At 36.1% G+C, this 23,320-nt stretch overlaps 2 protein-coding genes across 3 annotated transcripts in view; one reads left to right on the forward strand and one right to left on the reverse strand.

Annotated features, from left to right (window-relative positions):
• Nucleotides 1–2,872, forward strand: part of GLDC (glycine decarboxylase) — a 37,543-nt gene extending 34,671 nt beyond the window's left edge. Inside the window, exons 24-25 of the mRNA XM_026703725.2 lie at nt 111–191; nt 2,053–2,872. Of these exons, the coding sequence (XP_026559510.2) occupies nt 111–191; nt 2,053–2,196 (225 nt within the window). The 3' untranslated portion in view covers nt 2,197–2,872. The remainder of the gene's footprint in view (nt 1–110; nt 192–2,052) is intronic.
• A 594-nt stretch (nt 2,873–3,466) lies between these two features.
• The window catches only part of UHRF2 (ubiquitin like with PHD and ring finger domains 2), a 74,837-nt gene continuing 54,983 nt past the window's right edge, over nt 3,467–23,320 (reverse strand). For both annotated transcript variants that reach the window (XM_026703726.2, XM_087926672.1), the window contains exons 7-16: nt 22,262–22,385; nt 20,790–20,897; nt 20,179–20,283; nt 16,383–16,489; nt 15,595–15,757; nt 12,147–12,284; nt 11,130–11,253; nt 8,667–8,830; nt 8,241–8,339; nt 3,467–6,930 (exon numbers count right to left, since the gene is read on the reverse strand). In XM_026703726.2, the coding sequence (XP_026559511.2) occupies nt 6,784–6,930; nt 8,241–8,339; nt 8,667–8,830; nt 11,130–11,253; nt 12,147–12,284; nt 15,595–15,757; nt 16,383–16,489; nt 20,179–20,283; nt 20,790–20,897; nt 22,262–22,385 (1,279 nt within the window). In that variant the 3' untranslated portion in view covers nt 3,467–6,783. The remainder of the gene's footprint in view (nt 6,931–8,240; nt 8,340–8,666; nt 8,831–11,129; nt 11,254–12,146; nt 12,285–15,594; nt 15,758–16,382; nt 16,490–20,178; nt 20,284–20,789; nt 20,898–22,261; nt 22,386–23,320) is intronic.

Consider the following 23,320-nt stretch of genomic DNA (forward strand, 5'->3'; position numbering starts at 1 on the left):
TGAGACTTCTACCAGGTGCTCCTTGTTCAAAACTGAAATAGTTTGACCCAAAACATGGGTGAGGGCTCTTTTCCTTTTGTGCATTCTAAACTACATTTCTTTTGACTTAGATGGCCCCACACACTTTGACCTGCCTGGCTGCACCCAACTGGGATCGCCCATATTCTAGGGAAGTGGCTGCTTTTCCACTAGTAAGTAATGAGTTATAATTTCACAAATATATTTTGAGCAATTATTTTATTAGATTTGTTCTGGTCAGATTTTAAAAACCAACAATATGTTCCATCCAGATGTGCCAAAAAACCTCTAGTGGGTATTTGAAAACCAGACCGCCCATGCTCACCTTACTGCATTCAAAGAGTTTTCTTTGGGGCTGCTATAGAGGAAAAGTATATGATTTTTTTCTGTATTGAAAGACGTCCATCATGATCAAGTTTAAAATTAGAACGGGTGTCAAACTCATATCATCATGGCGGTGTCATATTATGTACTGGAACTTTTTTCCCCTTCACTAAAGCAAGTGGCCAGCCCATGACGTATCCGGCCCAAAGGCTGGGAGTTTGACAGCTCTACAAATAAGCCCTGCAAAAGAACGTACCAGCATGAAAAAAATGCAGATACCTTTCTTGCATTGAATATGGCAGATGGTCTGTATATGGGGGAAGTTTCTAGACCAGAAAAAAACCCAGCAGAGCATAGTACAAATTTAACAAAAAAGTATAACATAGCTTATTTTCTATGTTTGAGTCCTATCTACTGTGGCTCAAACTGCCTTTTTGAGGTGATGCTTCTATACATACTGGAAATATTTGCTCAAGTATTTTTGAGCAAATATTTCCAGTATTAAAGAGAAACAAAACAAGTAATTCTGCAAATTTTCAGCAGTCTCAAGTTTTTTTTCTCAAAACAAACAAACAAACAAAAACCTAGACCTCTTAGCAATAACTGGTAAGTTTAAAAGCAGTATGTTGCAGTCAAGAGGTATTGATGAAAAGGACTGTTTCCATCACAAGAAGTGAAATAAAGAAGTAAACGCTGTTTTGTTTTGATCTGGTTTTCATTTATTCACCTTTCAGCTCCTAAAGAATCTGACAAAACCTTTGTACCAACAAGAAAATGATGTCCAAAGCAAAATAAGGAACATCTATGGAGATTCTGTCATCCAAGTCATGGTTGTCCCAAAAGTGCTTTTCAAAAACTGGTCTTTGTTTTTTCCTTGAAAATATTTCGCTTCTCATCCAAAAAGCTTCTTCAATTCTCAGTTGAAGTTCAGAACTGAAGAAGCTTCTTGGACATGAAGTAAAACATCTTCAAGGAAAAAACAAAGAAAGTCCAGTTGCCTTTCGAAAAGCACCTTTGGGACAAAACAAGGAACATTTGGTTTAAACTACAGTGGTTGTCCTGACCAAGAGGAGGGCCATAGTTATAAGTGGAAAGGCTAGATGTAGAGACTTATTGGGATGGGGAATTGGAAGGTGTTACGTGGGAAACCTGCAAGTGGCTCATCAGCCCAATTACTTCCATCTTCCGGTACTTCTGAAAAAGCCCAAAATGGTAATTCTGAAATTCAACAGCAAAACAGTCGTTTCACTAGTGCAACCTGGGATCATTTATGGTGGCGTATGAAGGTTCAAAATGGAAGTTTACCTGCAGAGGCTTCCCATTTATATTTCCATCCTTATTTTGGACAACCAACAAAAAAAAATATGCTGCTGAGTTTCATTGGCAGAATATTTTGAGTGCTGGGGTAAAGCGCAGAACGCAGGGTAACCTAACCTGTCTTTAAAATAATGAGTAGAACAACTTCAAATCTCTCAAACTCCTGGCCTAGCCATGGAAAGACTTCCAAAAAATTCAAAAGAAAAAGAATCCAGATAGCATTTTTCCAAATCATGTAGGGCTTACAATCAAAACCTTGCCTTGAAAGCTTTCCTTGATGCATTTTACTGCCTATCTTTTTTTAATGTACACAATCATACTGTAATTACTAATTTTTGTTGTTTAGATGTTGTACCATATAGCTTTTCTAAATACTCCTTTCCTCTTCTTTAGCCGTTTGTGAAACCTGAAAGTAAGTTTTGGCCTACAATTGCCAGAATTGATGACATCTATGGGGACCAGCATCTGATCTGTACCTGCCCACCAATGGAGGTCTATGAGTCTCCTTTTGCAGAGCAGAAGAGAGCATCATCTTAGGACCAGCTTCCTTCCAGCCTTTGAATTACCTTTCAGATCACTGGGCTTAATTTTTCTCACTGTATTTGTAGCACTCTGTGAAGACAGGTGAAATCTTCAGCCCAGTTAGCATATTTTATATACAGTGTATATTTTTGAAAACTCCATGCTGTTAATTACATTTCTGTGCAGCTATTTGTAAAATACTTTTATTAAGCAGCAATTGATCTGATACAGTGCCTCAGTTTCCATGTCAATCCATGCTGAAGTGGCCTTAATTAAGGCCCTCTTTTCTATCAGGGCTGCTTTTCTGTGATTTAATAATAAGCATTGAACTGTATGAAAAAAGCAATATAGTACACTGTTTAAACAGTGTCATGACTATGCACCTGCTTGTCCAAATGCTCTGTGATATAGAATTAACCCAAATTTTTTAGGACAGTTTTATAATGTATTTCCTTTGTATTTGGGCTAAGGTAAAATGGAATTACTGTTCATTTTGTATGAAATGAAGTCATGGACAACCATTAACACAGTTTGATATGGTTGAATGCAGGTGGCTATTTTTTAAAAAAGTATGTACCACACTCTAGATTATGGCAACGTATCTTTATTGTTTATAATTATATGTTCTAGAACTGGTATTTTTTAAATTTTCTCTTGTTAATGTTCCAATTAAAAACTAGCTGGCTTCCCAGTTTTTGAAGTTTGTTTTCAATCCGTTTGGCAAAAAAACAGGTCATTTTCTTCAGAATATGAACTATAACTCTAGCCAAACAGACACAGGACACTTGGCTCAGCAGTATTTACGATCTCACACACCCTATCTTAAGTGAGACATTTTGAGAGACTTTGCTAGGGCTGAAATGATTACACTTGTGAGAACAAAAGGTTGCCTGCAGGATTGCTAGCATTAAGCTTTCTAATACATTTTGTTCTGATACAGATATTTAAAGGGCACATTGTTTGGCAAATGAGAAAGCCCTGTTCTCTTTTAGGTTAATTATTGACGAATATTTCTTAATCAGTCAGCCATTACCTGTAAAACTGACTTAACTCATTCAGTGCAAGACTAATTCCCAGTTTCTTTGTCACAGTTTTGTAGACTGGCTTAAGGCCTAACCAATGAAAGCCACAAATACAAACACACACACACACACATCCATGCGGGTCAGACACACTTCTCACAATATGAGTTCCTATAAATCTTGGTGTAATGTGGTCTGATCTGGGACAGTGCTATCACAGTAGTTGCGAATTCAATCAATTATAATATGCTACAGCAATTAAATGCAAGTGCAACAATCTGAATTTATTATTTGAAATTAAAGAATGAGAGTACCTCCTTTACAGCACACATCAAAAGCACATAACTTTAAAAAGCTATCTCACATTGAACAAAGAGATGCCCACAACTGTCAAAAGAGAATTCCAATTTGAAGACATTGATGGCAAGCTGACTACTATGAAAATTGCCTCAAGAGCTGTTAAAAAGAACCACAAAACACCCCATTTAGTGTGGCGCTTCCCACTTCTGGTTTCAGAGAAGCTTGCAGGGATAGGAAATGAATGATAAAGTGCCTCCTATATATGATAATGCTAGCAACCAATTATTTATGGGGGAAAAGTCTCCTTTAATGCTCCAGTAGACCAGGAGGTTGTAATTTTTCAGAAAATGAACTTGGGATAAACTGTTACTCTGTAACAGCAAACTGTTCTAATGTATCAGAAAAATGATCAACATTTTATTAGCAGTTCATTAGCATTATTTGGCTATTCTTTTGGCTAACTTTAGTACAAGATAGCTAACTTAGAAAACATATACTGGTAGACTAAAAAAATATTCCACCTTTATTATTTTTAACAAAAAACTCAAGGTGGCAAACATACCTAATATTCCTTTCTCCTCTTTATTTTTGCCGCAACAGCCCTGTGAAATCAGTTGGGCTGAGAGAGACTGGCCCAAAGTCACCCAACCAGCTTTCATGCCTAAGATGGGACTAAAACTCAATTTTCTGGTTTCTAGCCTGGTGCCTTGACCACTAGACCAAAGTACATTTTGTACATTTTGAAGTAGACATGGTAAGGTCTTGCACAAGCCAAAAAGAAGTTGTGCTTTGTTTATGCTTAGTGTGGTACACAAAACTGGTTGTTGTGCCTCCTAGGCCATGACTTATGACAGGGAGCAGAAAAGGGCAATTGCCCTCCTCCCAAAATTATTTTTTTTCAGCATTTTTAAAATTCTGACATCTTGCATGAAAATCCCAACATGTAATTCACCCAAATTTTCACAAATTTCCAGCCAACTCGAAGTAATCAAAATTCCAGAAAATTTGACATTTTTAATTTGGTGATAGGAGGCAGCAGTATACTTGGGCCATTGTGTCTCTATTAAAATTAACTGTACTCTGGTTTAAACACAATGCTAATTTACAGTTTTAATATTTATGAGTAGAGGGCATAAGCTCATGCCCATAATGTGACTTGGGTTTCAATCAGTTAGTGGTTAATATTAACTGTTATTACAAAATAAACAAGGATTTTTTATTAGTTTGAAACTGGTTTTCTAGATAAAAGCTGGAGAATTGACTCTCCCAATTTCATTCCTCATCATGGAGGTCCAATTGGCATGACAAATGGGGCTCAGAATCCAGTATAGGCAGGCTGGGTTTCCAGGGCATGAAAAGATCAACCTTTATCTAGGCTGAAGATATGCTCACTAGCCATGACTGAAAGCCCAAAAGAAGTTTTCAATCTCACAGCTCACTCAGGAGACTGCTATTGCTGCCAGAGAAGCTAAAACTATTTATGAAACTTTGCTTTCTTATCCTGCTTTAGCTGCAAATTTATAAATTCTTATGACTAAAAAGGCCATTGGCTGACGTAGCAAAATCAATATTTGTGTATCCGAGGGAGAAACAGGAAAGTTCTGCTTTCAATTTTTATCTAACTAGATACCTATTACTATCACAGCTGAAAAATTCTGGTTCATTTAATCTGTGAATAATGTAAATAAGTCATATTTAATTATAGTTTTGTTATCCTGGCTGATTGACTTAAGTATAATATAAATCAACCTGAGTTTTGATACTGGCCCAGTTTATCCATAATGATTTCTGTTTTACTTAGTGTGTTATATGTAAAGTAGGTCTCTATGGCTTCAACCTGTTAAGCAAAACATTCTGACAGTGTTACATCTTTTAAACTATCTTTTAAAATATCCTATTTTAATTCTCATTTCTTTCTGCTAATGGAAAAAGACTGGAATGTAAACTGAAACCAGTTAAATAATGGTAATCCAATATTCAGTACCATACCTAAAACAGACTTGAAATAAAAAAGCTTCAGTTTCAATTTGTAATACAAGAATAATACCAGCTTCCCCACTCAAACAATGCACAAACAACTATGTATATGTTAAAATAGTATGTAAGTACTCAAACATATCTGTTCTGATGTCACTAGTCATTTGCTATCTATAATCAAAAGTTGATATGAAAATGTAATCTCCTCAGAATGAAAGCCTTATAAAAATGTATTTTAAAATATATAACTCTGCAAGGCAAATGCCCAAAGGACTAATGTAAACTTCAGGTTTACTAATCCCATTTATAAAAATTTCAAATGGAATTTTATGTAATATATATAAACACTATTTTAGGAAATCACTTGCTATCATGTTATGGGTGTAAAATGCAAACAATCAACACTTTATGAATCATAAAATATTTAATAAGTATATTCAGGGGTGGGGAATATACTGTATATAAAATTTCAGATCACAATATGAAGCAATTTGAGCCCTCTCCAAGCTAGCACTGCTTTCAATGCTGTATAAGATGTATTGCCACTAATACAAGACCTACTAAAAGCAAACAATTTTACCTAATACAAAAGTGGCTTGTTTTATATGAAATAGTTTTTACACAATTAAGAGCGTCTTGAATACCCTCTTTAAGTGCAAAAAACACAAATCACTTTACATCAACAGCAACAATGCATTCATATCATTCTTAGTCCTTAGTAGTCAACTTGCAGAAGATACGAGAGCACAATAACGTTCACAAAAATAGACTAAAAGCTTGTTGTTGCAAAAGGAGTAAGAAACACAGCAGGAGGGGTAACACAATAAAGAATTTGCACACCACAGCATTTGATGTTCTGTAACAAAACTGGCTTCTTACGTGCTGTTTTCTTGTTGCAAAATCAAATTGCATGGACCAGGCAAAACTAATGCTCAGGAGGCAGTGTGTAGCTAAACTTCATTGGATGTGTTGTTAAACTTCCCCCAAATTTGTTTTCTCCATCTGAGGTAGTTATAAAAACAACTGAAGACCTGCTACTATGGTGGCCAGAGCCAAGAAAAGCCTTTATTCCTGCATACAAACTAATGGTCATCTGTTCAAAACTACCTTTGTGAAAAGGAAGCTGGGAATTTGAAGTTCTTACTACACAATAGATTGCTAACTGGGAAAAAGGGTTGAATTAGCGGCTTCACAATGTGATAGTAAATATGAATTCCCTCAAGATGGCTGGTCCACTGTTTTCCTAGATGGTTTGTTCTTTTAGTTTATTCAGTCATTTGGAGAATAAGGTTACAAATACATATCATCGTCCTTTGCTATAACCAGGGAAGAACTGGTCAAGTAGTGTCTGCAGTATCTTGTTGGGAACCATGGTGTAGCCCTTCCCAAGGTCATGTCGGCAAGCAGGACAGGTGAAGACTTCAGCTCTGAAAGAGCGCTGTAAACAACTCTAAAGTCATGGGAAACATACATATGTTAAAATCCAGTTCACAAGACAGGTATATTACTTAGAGACTACAGCAATATTCAGATGCAGAATATTCTGTGCTTGAAACAGTTCGGGGCAGGCTATGTTTAGATCCAGAATGTGGATTTGGTCAGCTCATCTTCATGTCTCTCGCAATCGCCTGCCTTCCTTCCCCCCTGCACCTTTGCCTCTGTCTGCTGCCAGTGCCACCATGCAAAGACAAGCCTTCTGCAGCCAGACACCCACTCTGTCCCACTGTTGCTTGGCTTCCCTGCGGCCCACATGGCGCATCAGAGTCGCCTTCCTTCCTCCTCGTGCCTCTACCTCCGCCTGCTGCCAGTACCACCATGGAAAGGCTCTCCCGCAACTGTCTGCCTACTCCAGCCCGATTCTCGGCTTTCCCACAGCCCATGCAACAGATTCTGATCACATGCCTCCCCCCGTCCTGTGTCTGCCTGCTGCTTGGACAACTCATCTGAGCTGCATAGGCTGCGGCTATTGAAATATTGGCCCCCGCACCCTCGCCACCTCTGGGGTTGGTGGCCCACGCACCCACCACAGCTGATGGGGCTTGTTTTGTGGGTAGGGCTTATATTAGGAGCATGCTTAAAAATCAGGCTAGGGTTTATTTTCAGCTTAGGTCTTATTTTCAGGAAAACACGTTAACAGATAAACAATTAATCTCCATTCAGGATTTGGAAGCATTTAACATATTGAACTGAACACCATCTTCAAAAGTATATAGAAAGTATAAAAGATTATTAAGTAGAAAATAATCAAAAGATTATTTCATAAATGTAATTATAATCTAAAATTATGCCTGAATTATTTTCTGGTTCAGGAACTATATAAAAACATTGAAGACTTACCAAAAAAAACTTGAAACTGTTATCTTTAAAAATAATGAATTGAATAATTTTTAAGTGCTATTTTTAACACTTAAAATTATTCAACTCATTATAGCATAAGGCCTGATGAAATTGTCTTGTCCAAAAGAATTTTACATTGCCGTACAATGTTAGGTTGTACCATGCCACAAGATCCTTCACTGTTTTGTTCGCTGCACTATGAAACTTATTGCAATAAACCAGGTCACAGATATATCTGTTCGATATACTCATAATCTTACTGTTTGAACTAAATAATAATATTCATTAGCTTGAGATAACTGCTGACTTACTGCATATGCTTACCTTAACAGCAGCACAGAATTTTTCTTCTTTAAAATATCAGTTTATTTATTTTTACAAGTTACAGTAGGACAATATGAAAATGATCCACGGGACACTTACTTTACAGACATTGTGCAGGCACTCTGTGGTCACTGGCTGGTAAACCAGCTCCTGGCAGCAAACACACATAAAGGATTGTTCCAGTTTCTTCAAAAAATTCTAGGACAGGATAAGGGAAAAATAATTAAGTCAAATGCTGAAATGCTTTTGAACTCTTCATAAAATAGTATTGTTCCTATATTAATCCAGACTTCTTTTCAGGCCTGGAATATAGTATACTTCAAATACTATATTTTAATAAATATACTACATATTAGCCAAATTGTGTTTTCACTCCCTGCAGCTCCTCATGCACTCTGGATGGTGAGGAAACTTTCCAGAAAAGCTGCAGGTAGAACGAAGTCCTTGTTTCAGTAAAAATCCAGTGGCATGACATTAAAAGGAAACAGTACGGAACATTGGTTAAAATAAAAAACAACAACATACTGGTCCTTCTTTAAGAAATTTAAGAACTTCATCCCAAAGTTTCTGGTTTGGAGAGTCTTCCTGTATCAACCATTGTTGTTGCTGCGTTAGCTGAAAAGCTTCTCCCTTCCCTCCATCGCTCAGCTTCATCGTTTTGGCTGTGTTCGTAGGTTGCTTTATATTGTCTGGAAAAAACATTATCAAGCTACAATTATAAATTTACACTGGTGCCTTCAACTACAGGTACAGGCTTACTGATTAGATTTATCAGAAAATATAAAATAACACCCAAATAATCTTAAATTAAAAACTTTCTCCAAAACATACATCCTCTGTTGTACTCGTGTTTCTGGTTATTTTGAATGTAATATATTATGCTAGCTCCATACCTGTGTTTCGCAATGAAATTCTGTGATTGGGTTTAGTTTTGGGGGAGGAAAATAAGGGGAAAAATATGTGCCTCTGCCTACTAGCATCCATCAGTATTCATCTGGCTAGAGTCCTGTCAGTGTGTGAGAGAATTGAGGGCTGTTTGGAAACTGAAACATGGAAATTGAAACAGTTATTTGTTGTATGAGCAAGAAGGAAACAGCAAGGAGCCTGGGCGTGGCTTACCTCAACTGTTCTGTAGTACAGTTGGTTGCTGCTATGAAACTAAAATTGAAACTCCTCTCTTCTGCTTGTGTTGTGCATTTGGAACAGATTTCTTTTCAGGTGGGGAGGGAGAATAGAACTCCTTCACATCAGTGTGTATTAATAATAATATACAAAATACTAATGCTCTGACAATCATTTCTAGGTGAGCACCTAGAAGCCAAGAGGAACATACGTGCCAAATTTCAAGTTTGTAGGTTATACAGTTCCGGATAATTTTGTGATAATGCATGAGTGATATTTTGTTTTTATATATATAGATTCTGCAAATATGTCCAGCTTACAACCCAATATTTGCAAAGATAGTTTTAACACAACTAGTGATACAGCGCCCCTCAACCTTTTGGGCAACAGGGACCGGTTCCATGGAGAGAGGAGGGGGCGTGGTTTCTGCAGATTGGGCTTCATTTGTTTTTGCAAGGCCCAGTTTCTGGCATGCCTCAGAATGGTACTGGTGCATTGACCGGGGATTGGAGAATCCAGGTCTGACAGAAAGTATTGTTTTTCTTTTAAAGATACTTTCACAGAAAAAGTAGAGATTTCCTTTTCTATGAGGGATAAATTTCAAGTAGCTCACCACAAGTAAAACAGTATGATATTTTATTCAAATCTTAAATATTTAAATAAAACTCATTCTTAAAATATGTCGGTTTGTGTATTTACTGCACCAGCAGCATCCATCCTTAAGGGAAGCCCTGGCATCTCTATGGGAATGTTAAGGTTTGCAGAAGCAGAAGAAAAATAATGCAGGGAATTGCAAGCAATCCAGTAAAGAATGATTGGACACAGAATGCCAACTTATTGGAAAATTCAGAATGAGGAACCAGGATGGAGTATCTTAAAATAAATTATGGCTAGCAGATTGAAGAGGAACCCTGCATATGATAACAATTAGCAAGCTACAAGCAAACATTTTTACAGTGCTAAGAAAACATTGTCCTGACCTGAAAAGAACATGTATTTATTGACTGTTTTCTAGCCAAGTTATACCGTATTTCCCCATGTATAAGCCACCCCTTTTTTCCAAAATTTTCAAGCCCAAAAAGTAGGGGGGTGGCATATACAAAGCAGGTACACTTTTTATACGTGAAAAATGCATAAAATAATAAAGTAGGAATAAACTGGTTTTCCAGCAGTATGCTATACTTTTTTGTAAAAATTGTACATGATGATACGATTACGAGTGCGAGTACGCGATAGAAATGTATACGCTAGGCATCGGCCTGAATGCTTCATTCCTACTCGCCCGATGCGTAGATTGCTAGCGCGCCGCACCGCTTCGCGCCATGACCGGTTGTAGATCTAGACGTCGAATTTTGTTTCTTTGTAAATTTTCTTTCTTCATAACTTGTTTCTCTAATAAAATATTTTTTTCAAAACTTCACAGTCCAAAAATTGGGGGGGTGGCTTATACAAAGGGGGTGCTTATACATGGGGAAATACGGTACCTATGAAATTGAAATGACACTCAGTGCCTCTTGGAACAGCAGATCTATGGTCTCAAATTTCTTGTCTTTTTCATTTACCAGAATTTAATGCAATCTAAAACTACACACTTTGGATGAAACTTGATTCCTAATTAATCTATTTTCATTTGAAGCCATTATTTATAAATCAGGGGTGTCAAACTCAAGACCCGGGGGGTGCTTAGATCTGGCCCGCAGGACCACCCTGGAAACAGCAAAGGACTGGCCTGTGATATGTCTGCTAATTTCTTTAAGCTGAAAGACATATTAAGATGTTTGATGGGATCCAGAGAAATTATGTTTCAATATGGGTTGAAATATCTTATCTATCTGATAACTAATGTATTAAAGTTACTAGACATACCATCATTAATTGGTCTTTTCTGATTTCCATTGCTCTGTTCCATTTGTTCCTGTTTCACAGGCTGCCTTTTTACTTTATCTTTCTTTTCTTTATTTGCCATAGCTTCCCAATAGCCTTCTGGGTACTACAAAAGAAGAACATCACATCTGAGAAGTATTTTCAGCAATGCTTGCAATCAAAACAAGAGCACCTGTAATAGCAGTATGCTCATAAGATCCATTAGTTCAAAGACAACTCCAGTGCTCGAAGGGGAGCCAAAAAAAAAAAAAGTATAATCGGAGTTAACTAATTCACAAAATGTCATGATTTCCTTGAGGCCCAAGATGAATCCTGAGCCTTTATTTCTAACTATAACAAACAGACTGGTTGAAATTACCAGGTTTCCTCTTTGGTAAGGAATCAAGGGCTGTTTTCCTTTTTCTATATTTTATCAATTGATCTAGGAATCCAAATATTAACAAATGAAGTAAGTACTAAGTTTATCTACTTCAACACATTTTACATTGGGAGTGATTTGTATTTGAAGGATAGTAAGCCATATATCTCAGTCTCTGGATTTTCTGATGAACTAAGGATGTGTAATCAACAGTTTCTGAGCCATTTCTTTCCAGGAATGGCAGTTAGGATAAAGATTTATATTCTTTATATACAGTTAAGGAGCAGAAATTTTCTGATATAAACTGTTCATTCCCATCTAAAAACCATCTCAAAATATGAAAAAGGGTCCTCAACTATACTGTCAAAATTCAGCCATTTGGTTACTGAATTTCAATTATTACTTAAAAATTATGGGACCAGAATAAAAATGTAGTCCATGTGTAGCCTATACGTTGTCACCTTCTCATCTTCATGAAATAAAGTATGGACTTCTGAACATTATACAGAAAATATAATCCAAGCCACCTGACATCTTTAAAACAAATCTGAAGAAAATCTTCCAAGAGAGCTTCGGCTGAGTATTGACTAGCTTATCTGTTTTAGTAAAACATAAAAACGATGGCAACATTAAGTTCTAACCTGTAAACTCAAGCCCAATTTCTTGGACCGGTCTATTCCCTCTGTAGTCCAAGGTGCAGGTTCAGCATCATCTCTTCTCAGAAGATAGCGCCAAACTAAAAATCCGCATTTTCCAATTTCTGGCCAATATTTCACCACCTGAATTATAAAGTATAGACTGGCTGCTTAGAAAACCTTTCAAATATTTGAATCTAAAATGTTTAATCTAAGGTTGTCATAAAGAATTTCCTAAACTTAACTCTACAAAGGTTTTTTTTTTTTTTAATCCAGTACATTAAGTAAAATGATAGTCAAGGAAGGACAAAACAAAAAACAGTAGAAATAAGCTTATTTAGACCAGGGGTCTCCAACCATGGCAAGTTTTAAGTTTTGCTGGCTGAAGAACTCTGGGAGTTGAAGTCCACAAGTCTTAAAGTTGCCATGGTTGGAGACCCCTGATTTAGACTACCACCCTACAGCATTGATCTATGATTTTCTTCTTTGCTTAGTTGCGCATTCAAAGTGGCTAATAAAATTAAAATGCAAAATACAAAATATAAAATTAAAGTATGAAATAATCAAATATTAAAAACCTGGAGTTGCATCATGAATGCTCTCTAAGAAACAGAGGGAGAGTAAAAGCCAAAAAGAGTACATTCCATAATATGAATGTGGTACAGAAGAGCTTCTGAGTCTGGGGACACACACGCAAAAAAGCTTCTTCTGCCAATCATAACGTTTCTACAGACTTGTTAAAGAAAAGGCTGTTCAGGTAGTCAGGTCCTAAACTGTGTATTATAGTTTTATTATTTCCTATTTTTTATTAAATTTATAAGCCCACACACTCTAAAATTTAATAGTAGCACTGTATCTTTCGCATCATTCCCAACTATTTTATTAGTTAACAACCTATATGCCACATTTTATGCCAACTAAAACTTCCAGGTGCTTTTTAAGGATAAATCACAATGATCAAAAAGGAGCTAACAATGATTAGATATCCTGCCAATGCAAGTGGAATGGATTCTTTATCACAGATGCAACCTTAATTAATGAGATCTTCTATTTCTGTGGAAAAGGAAGAGATGCAATACATCCACAACAAGCTAAAGTTCAACATCCAGGTACCCAAGATTCAACTAACATAAGCCTGGATTTCATTTGTTTCTTCATCTGGATTTAGCCCATTATCAAACTTCAGCATTTGCCCTCAAGGACTATTTCCTTAAGGGCAAGCAAACTGGTGCTATCAGCATATTGATGACATCCCACTCCAAAGTTCAAGTAGATACTGAAGAACATGAGAAACAAGATGGAGTCTCATTGAATGACCTGGATACATTAGTGTGAAACAGAAGCGCAACAGCAAAAGATTTGAAACTACTGTAAAACAGATAGCCTAGAGAAATTAGGAGGGTCATGAATCCTATTCATTTTTCAGCATAGATAATCCATTAAGATAGTTTTAGTCCTGTATTTAAACCAAAAGTTAACATTAAAATAACTGGAAGAGTAATAAAGTAGTTGCCTGAAACCAATGTTAAAGAGTTGTTAATTTAATTCTACCTAAGTTTTTTTTCTGGAAACATTGTATTGCTAACTAGAGCTTATAAAACTTATGCTAGATCAATCTTGGAGTACTGTTCAACTGTTTGGAATCCCTATCATATATCCGGGGTGGGCTTCAAAAATTTTAGCAAAGAGTTCTCTGTCCAGTTGCTGGGTGGGTGTGGCCATGCCCTCCTGCACCATGGTGGGGGGAGGGTTGCCCTCCCCGGGCTCCCATGGCTTTCTTTGAGCCTCTGGGAGGGTGAAAATAGCCTCCCTGGGCTCTGGAGGCCAATTTCCAGCCTTCCCAAACTTCCAGGAGGCCCATTTTTTGGCCTTCCTGAGCTTCCGTGAGCGCCCTGCACTTACCTGCATCCAAAACAAGCCACGTGGGGATTCCTGGGAGGAGGGGGGGAGGGAGGGGAGGGGCCAGCCAGGAGTGGGATTTGGAGGTTCTCCAAACTGCACAGAATCTTAGCTAGGGGCTCTCCAGAACCTCTGAGAACCCCCAGCAGCCCACCCCAGCATATATTTGATATTAGCACAATCGAGCAGGTTCAGAAGTACTTTACGAGAAAGGTTTTGCACTCTTCTGTACATAATCAAATTCCCTATGCTACTAGGCTCAAAATTCTTGGTTTGGATAACCTGGGACTGTATCACTTGCGGTCGGACTTAGGTATTGCATACAAAATTGTGCATAGTAACGTTTTACCTGTAAATGACTTTTTCTGTTTTAATCACAATAATACATGCTCAAACCGTTTTAAACTCAATGTAAACCATTCTAAACTTGACTGTAAAAATGTGATTTTTGTAATAGAGTTGTCAAAGTCTGGAATGCTCCACCTGATGCAGTTGCCTCAGCTACAAATTTTCACAGTTTTAGTCACAAATTGACTTTTTTCCACAATTTATTCAGGAAAACTGTCTAGAAAGAAATAATGAACAGCCATAGAATAAAGATCCCAGAAAAGTAACTAGGATATATTTTCCTAATCTCCCTCCCAGTAGAGATCACAAAAAATACTAAGCAGTTGACTTGTTAAAACCAGATCTAAGTATCAAGTTGATGTTGATTTTGAATCTTTTTCATTCAAGCATATCTAGATATAACAATTTCTCTCTACATATACATTAGCTCTAGGAAAGAAACTTATGCTATCTGAAAAGCAACTTACATACAAAGGCAAATTGAGGTATTGATCTCAATTTATCTATCTTGCTTCTGATCATCTCCACTGTGTTGTAGTGGACTTCCTAAGCAATGGTATTGTAAAGAAAGAACTTAATATTGACTTCCACAATAAGTAATCTTTGATAACCAGACTGTTTCTCTAAAAAGTATATATGCCACTTTTTCTAAGAATCAAGGCATTTTTTTTCTGGTAGTGGCAGATTTAATTTTTGCAAATTAGCATAAATAATAGACAAAGTTAGCTGGAGAAGTTTAGAGGGCTTTTTACATAAATCATCAAAAAGATGCCAACAGCTGAAAACTATATTTGTTATGCTATAAACAGAAATCCTATTTTTTTAAATGCACATATTATTGAATTACTGAAAATATATTCAACTTATCAATTCTTTCTCTCCCTTCATCACCTCAGATACGTTGTGCAAAAGCTGAAATAATAGACAACCAATACAACAGTACAATAAATTGATTACTGATTTTAACTGAGCGTACTTTCTAGAGTGCGTTGAATCCAAAATTGCATGAAAGAAAGCTGTGAAAAAGGGCATTCTTTAAACCCTCTGTGACAGATCAGAAGGTCACTGACTACTTGAAATGTGCCATTAATAACATCCAGAAATCACAAAAAGTATACACATGCATCTTTTAGATCAATAAGTTTTGCAGTAAAAAAAGTACTTCGTTATTAATATTTTCCAAGACAAACAGAAGAACAATACTTACCTTATATATGCCATCATATCTATTGCCTTCCTCTGGAGCATATTTGCTGATCCTTCGACCTTTTGAACTGCGAACAACTCTAACTGGTTTCCCAGCTCTCCAATTTTTAGACTCAGCTCCATTTTTGTCATCCAATGGAGCATCACAATTTAGAGCCAGGGCTCTGAAAAAAAAAAAATTTTTTTAAGTCTTTCAACATAACAAAATATTTCTTAAAGTATTAGACTATCAGTGAGGATTTACCATGACATGCCAAACTATTGCAATTTGATACTCTACAGTTAGCAGAGCAGGCTAGTTAAGCATAGAATCACTACTGAATCAACTGCAGTTTGTTCCTATGGAAACAGTATGCCCATCTCAAACCTGAATTGATCCTCCTTTTTCTTCCTTCACAAAAACGTAAGAGTGCTGCATTCAGGCACTCAAAGCTTCAGTCTCCAGATGCAGGTGTTTCACAATTTGAAGGGCTCCTAACTTTACTCAGCCATTAAAACTAAACATTAAAGGTCTTCCCCCTTTGTAACCCGTTCTGCTTTATTCTTTCATCAACAGGGTAGCAATAAGCAGAAATATTGTTTTCTCTCTACAGGAAAAGCTGCAATCCACTTTTGCCTAACATCTTGATTTCTCATAGCACTTTAATTTTCCAATGGACCCTTAAGAGGCTTTAGCAACCTATAAGAGGCAACAGACTTAGGATGACTACCTGTTTGAAAGTGCAGTTTTTCCTTAAAAATGAATGCTTGCTCCTTAAAAAACAAATAGGAAAATATTTTTAAAAGCACCTGTTCATGTGTGTTAGAGTTTGATCAAATGAATGTTCCCCAATTCTTTTATTGCCAGAAAGATCTCTTCCACCACTCCCAGTGTAAGTAAATTCATCACCTCGGTCCTATATAAGAAGATAAATTATCCTTTAAAATGTCAAATTATGATTGAGGATAGTCTGAAATATACAAGTAGAAGATGAAAATGAGTCCCATGCAATAACAGTTGTGCATATATAACTATACCAACACTTTATGTGGTGCTGCCACAGATATTTGGGGCTGTATTTGTATGTGGTCATATTCATATCTGTTTGCATACAAATGTGTCTACCTAAAAACACAAAAAGCATTAACTTCAGTAGGCAGTGTTTTAGAAGGACCAATTTACATGGACTGCAAGAGAGGAACAGAATACTAATGACATTTTCATCCTGAGTATAAATGGAAGGATTTTTCAATCCAAATCCTCACATTCCATACTCTCCCATTATATCTGTTCTATATCCAGGATAGATGTGAATGCACCAAATTTGAATTAGTGGCAAAGAGCTGGATCTAATTACAGATTTCTATATGCCAAGATATAGGGAACGCCTCTCTCAGGTATCTTATTCTCAAATTTCAGGATTAAAAGACCTGCAAAAACTTTCCAAGAACATCATTAACTGGGGGTGGGCAAGGACATCAACATATATCAATGTACCTTCTCTATCTATACTGTAAAAATTGTGAATATGTCTATAAACTTCCTAAATATTTTATTGCATTTGTTATTCTAAAACAATTCAACTATTGTACTTGATATATTTTGGCATATTTACATATTATCTCTTTTTTAAAAAAAAAAAAAAGTTTAATATCTTCTAGCAGTATGCATTAACAAGGTCCACTATTCTGTTTTTGTGCATCTATAGGTATATGACTGCCTTTTTGTTTTATTACAATTCTTGAAGTTGTACCACATAATATAAATATGTATGTAATTACTCTTATTAATTTTAGTCTACTACCCATGTTTTCCTGAAAATAAGACCCAGTCTTATTTCCTTTTGGACCCAAAATAAGCACCAGGTCTTATTTTCAGGAGATGTCTTACCCACTTACCTTAGGACCACTGCCTCCTACACCCCAATACCTCTTGCGCTGCTGCCAACTTCTGTGGCCATTTGCAGCCAGACATCGAGAGCCTTGTTGCACGGCCTGTGTGCCAAGTAGATTGTTGCGTGGCCTGTGCAAGTTGACTCCAAGCTGTAAAGCTATCTCCAAGCTGTTTTTCAGCTGATCAAAACAGTTTTAACTTCTGGTGTGGGGTTTTGGGTTGGTTTTTTTTGAGAAAATTATGTTTTAAAAAGCTATCATCAGCTATCCTTTTCCTTTTGGCTAAACTCCTTTAAGTGCACTCCAAACATTTTACTTGACTATACTTTCTTTCCCTCTTGCTTCCCTTCTGAGAAGGCAGAAAAGAATGAGAGCCAAATATGCATATTGTATGTTCCCACTCGTGGCAGGATGCCATGTGGCGCATTGTGCCAGTACCAATGCTTGCATGCATAATGGCACAGTATACCACACAGCCTTCTGCCACGAGTGGTGGCATAACATACGTATACTTGGCTTGCATTTTTTTCTGCCTTCTCAGAAGGGAAGCAAGAGTGAAATAAAGTGCAGTCAAGTGGAAATGGTCGCAGTGCACTTAAAGGAGTTTAGCCAAAAGGAAAAGGATAGCCAATGATAGCTTTTTAAAACATAATTTCATTAAAAAAAATCCACCAGAAGTTAAAACTGTTTTAATCAACTGAAAAACAGCTCAGAGAAAGCTTGCACGGACTGCACAACGAGCCATGCAGCAGAAGTTGGGCAGCAGCATGATAGGTGTCAGAGTGTGGGAGGCCTGGCTGCAGTGGTCCTAATGTAAGTAGGTGTGGACACACCCCCAGCTTGATTTTTAGCTGCACACCCCCAGCTTGATTTTTACCCATGCGCCGCCTCACCTTACTTCATACAACCAGAGGGTGGGCGGGGCTTAACTAGGGCTTATTTTGGGGGCAGGGCTATATTAGGTACATGTGTGAAAATCCAGCTAGGGCTTGTTTTGGGGGTAGGTCGTATTTTCAGGGAAAGATGATATTAGCAAATCCATTCAGAAGGGTGAATTTCAACAATTTTAAACAGAGTTGAATGACTTTGGGTGAATTTGGACCTTACAGATATGATAAATTACTAATCTTTCTCTCCCTGGCTATACCCTTTCCACAAGATGTAAACTACCCTCCCCTCCAAAATAATTTAGCATGACATAAAAGTTTAACTGGTTTAAGGGTGGTGAGCATGAATTAAATCTGTTTGAGAGCTACTAGTCTTCTGTGGTTGTTTTGGGAAATAAAGAGAAATATTTGAAGGCTTATGCACCTTTCTTTTCCTTTGAAGTATTCTGATTTTTGGCATCAGCTATTCAGTAAAAATGCACTTTACCTTCACATCATCTCAGTAATAATTAATTAGCATTTAATGGCAAATGATACCAATAAACTAAAAGGAATCTGCAACAATAATCACAAAATTATAGGCTTGAAGAAATAGGGTAAAACACACAAGTACGTTATATCTTCTTGAGCTACTTTGTATAAAAACATGAACCATGAATAATAAATAAAAAGCATTAATTAAATATCAAAGCATGTCAGTTAGCACCAATTCAATGCTATCAGATGTATCTGACTAAATCAACCAAAAGTTGTAGCAGTTGATAATCTGGATTTACACAATAAAAATCTGTTAATGAATTATTTAGTAAATGGAAATGTTTTATAACATTTCATAAGCAACTTATGAAAGCCAAAATGTTAGTAAATATTCTAATAAAATTATATGAATGTATTTTTGGTTGCACCGCTGAAATGCCTTTTTTTTTCATTTTTATTTGCCAGATACATTTCCCATCTTTATTTTGTGCAGCTCAAAGTGCTATCTTCAACCCTGGCAACTTTAAGACCTGTGGACATCAACTCCCAGAATTCCCTAGCCAGCCATACTGGTTGAGGAATTCTGCGAGTTCACGTCTACAGGTCTTAAAAATTACCAAAGTCAAAAACCCCTACTAAATAAAATTATTCCTTCCTCTCATTTTCTTCACAAAACAGCGCTGCAAAGTACATTGGACTGAGAAAATATGATTGGCCCAAAATTACCCATCTGTCTTTCTTTTTAAATGTTTTCCCTTTATTGTTACAATTATTGCATAAGCCCTGTATAAAAGTCAGAAATAAAAAATAGAATATCTTGTGTAAAAAAGAAGTATTCTGTACAGTTCCTTTCTTTTACATATATTCCTTTTACATACCTTTCCTGGTTCTTTTAATTTCTCTTCCAACATTAACTACTATCTAAATATTCAAAGTTCGCTTTACATTTTTACAATTATTGCTCATATTGTATTTTCCAGTCTCTAGTAGGACAACATAACTTAAACTTCATTCTAAGACTCCAATACTAATCTGTTGCCAAAAACAACTCCTAGCAACAGAAAGAAGTATCCATGTCTTGCTTCTGGCTAAACATCAATTTTGATCTGGCTGGTGAAGGTGAATCATTTGAGCTGTCAGATTAATAAACCTCTATAATTTTTCTCTCCTTCTCCAGTCAGAATCTCAGTATAGCTGAATGCTGGAACCCACTGACATTTTGCTAACACAAAAATAAATCCATTTTAAACATTAAAAAAACATTTTTATCATCATCTTTATATTTTTACATGAGATAAAACAATCAAATAGAGCACCAATACATAAACCAATCGGAATACAGAACTTACAACTTCATCTTCAAATCCTCCAGCTAACACAAGGGAGTACGCTCCATCATTACTACGTCCATGGATTCCACCAACATGAGGTCTATGAACACCTGCTTCACTCACCTTTAAAATAAACAAGTTTAAAATATGTTCCTGTTATGAATAGCGTATGTGAAATATTAGTGCATTTAGTTAAAATACTTTAATCTTGTTTTCCTGAAAAAATGTATTCAAAAGCTATTTAACTGTACTCAAAACACCACTCAATTTCAAAAAATATTTTGTCATATATTATAATGCTGACATTTTTAAAAAGGTAAATTTAAAATCTCAGTCCTTAGAGCAGTAAATTTATTTTTGGCAATTATCCAAGACAAAAGATTTATCTTACAATAAAGATATTAACCCAGGATCACAAAAGATTATCTTATACTAATATACTGATGGGATCCTGTCAATAAATCAGCATGACAATGGGAAAATTTCAAAAGCAGCTACTAGTACAACATAAAAACTAACTGACCTCAAATATTACATTAAAAACCCAAGTAATGATTTATGCACTCATGCAAATGACACAATGGTGAAACAAGAGTAAAAAACAATATATAGAAAATATGTCTACATACTTGCACTCTAAATTTCCATGTTGCTCCAACAGGAACACCAGGTATAGGTCCATAATGGTTAGAAGGAACTATAGTGCATTCCTTAGTACGGCCAACACAGGCCATGCCCTACCATCAAGAGAACAAGGCAAGCAATTAATCACAATAATTTTGAAAGTTTATGAACAAATACGGGTCTTAGCAATGCTTTATTTCATAGCTTATTGAAATAAGGGTATTCAAGAGCTGTTTTGAAACCAGTATGTTGATCAATTTAAAAAATTATTTCAGTTGGCTTTGCTAATTTTTTTTGAGAACAGCTACTACCATAAAATCAGCAAACTTCCCTACTGGCAGCACATAAAAGATAACATAAAAACTAAATCGTTTACCAGAACTGCTGTAATTATTCAGCATGATCACAAGACTTTATGCCTTATTATCACTGAATGAGGGTGGTCCTGGCCCAATCATTATTGATAAATGTGGATGATTATATTTAGATATTTGATAACATACATTTTAATTAAAATTTTCAGAATTCTCCATCCCAAATAGGTAGAACAAAATATTTCATTGGAACCAGTCAGCTGTCTCGATTAAATTCCATTATTAATCCTCATCTCACTACTTTTTTAAAAAAAGAGATAGGTTCACAGTGATGCAGGGAAGTTTTTTAGGTGCCATAGGGCAAGCTACCAAAAACTTCATAGGTTTATTAAATTGCACCCAAAAACTGACCAGAACCCAGTTAAGACTTTAATTCAAGTATTATCCATCTTCACTATTGTATTTTCAACTATCTGAATATTTGAAATACTCTTTTTCAAAATCATTCCACATACAAAGCATTGCAATATCATGTTTGAGAAATAATCTAAATAAAACAATAATAATATGCTAAAAGAACTAAAACATCTATTTTCATGTAATTAGAATCTAAGTGCCATAGTAATATAAAATAAATGCAGAAGATATTGTAAATAATTAGTTTGGGGTTCTGTGGCATAAATAAATAAATAAACAAACCAGATTTTTTTAAAAATGACTGTAATTACTTTTAAAAACCACTCTAAAATAACAACATTCATTTGACTTTGCTAGCAAAATGGAAGGAAAAAAAGCACATCATTAATTATAACTCCTAATCATGATTTCAATTCCATATTATGTTTACTAAAAATCACACTGTAGTATGATGTTTAAACTGAATTAAAAATGCTATTTTGAGATGGAGGAAGTAGCAGCTACTAGTGACTTCAGGTAACTTGTCTGAGTTTTTGTTTCTGGGTTTTTGTTTTATTTTTTAATGGGTTTTTTTGTTTATTTTATGTGGGAATTACATTTCATACTTGGATTATGACACTATGGAGGACATTAGGGAACATTTTTTTTAACTTTTTTAGATTCTTGAAATTGTCTGAAGTTTATAAGTAAGGAAACAAATAAATGTTTAGAGAGAATACATTCAAAGGTATCTAAACATTATTTACCTTGCCCCAATCTCGTTGGCTGTCAGTGCAGGCAGATGGCATCTTTGCTTTCTTTTTACTTTGTTTGAGCTTTTCCCCAGCTTTTACAACCTCGTTAGAATCATTTTTACACGAAGGACAGTACCTAAAACATTAATTATTTTGAAATCTATTAATCTATTAAACTATAAATAAAATATGAATAATATCAACATAGGAATTTTATGCAATATGCATCTGAAACACAACTCCTTGTGGGTTTATATTTCATATTTACATTTCTTGAAATTTCTTGTAAACCCCTTTCTTCTTTTAATCCCATGGATATTATTTATTTATTGCATTTATATGTTATTTTTTCTTCGTGGCTATAATTTTATCGTCATAGTATCATGTAACAGAGATTTAATTTACAAATTGACACAACATCATCCAGCGAACTCCATGACTGATTAAACCTCCAAAGTCTCAGTTCAAGGTCTATACTAGATTATTTGGCTCATGGTGATATTTGGGACTGGAATTTCTACCGCTAACTGATGCAGTCATAAAGTGTGACCATATCACTTAACGATGGCAATCCCTCCAGTATCTGTTGCCTTCATTAACTGAAGCCTATGGTTGTTACATGAGGGCAACTTCCTGCTGGCTTCCCATAACCAAAGTCAGTGGGGAAGCCAGTGGAAAGTTGCAAGTCCTAGACTGGCAGCTGGGTAGGTGGCTAATGCTGGGTGAGGAAGGGAATGCAGAGAAGGATGAAAAGAGCCATGCACTAATGGCTGACACAGAAGGACTAGGGGGAAAGTACACAGGTGGGACAGACTTATCCCAGTGACTTGAGACTTTCCTGACAGCTTCCCCACTGACTTTCTGGGGAAGCTGCTAGGTTAGGTGGCAGGTGGCAACCATGTGATCATGGGGCACTGAAACCAGTCATTCATAGAAACTGGTTACCAAGCACCTAGACTGCAATCATGCGGTCACAGGGGAGCATTTCCTCCAGTATTATGAGATGGGGCTGTTGTTCTAACCGTAAATGTTGTATGAGGGGTTTGGTCTTGAAATAAACAGGGCAAAATT

Source organism: Pseudonaja textilis, chromosome 2 (genome assembly GCF_049901715.1).
Source record: "Pseudonaja textilis isolate UNSWEBS1 chromosome 2, rPseTex1.2, whole genome shotgun sequence".
Classification (NCBI taxonomy): Eukaryota; Metazoa; Chordata; class Lepidosauria; order Squamata; family Elapidae; genus Pseudonaja; species Pseudonaja textilis.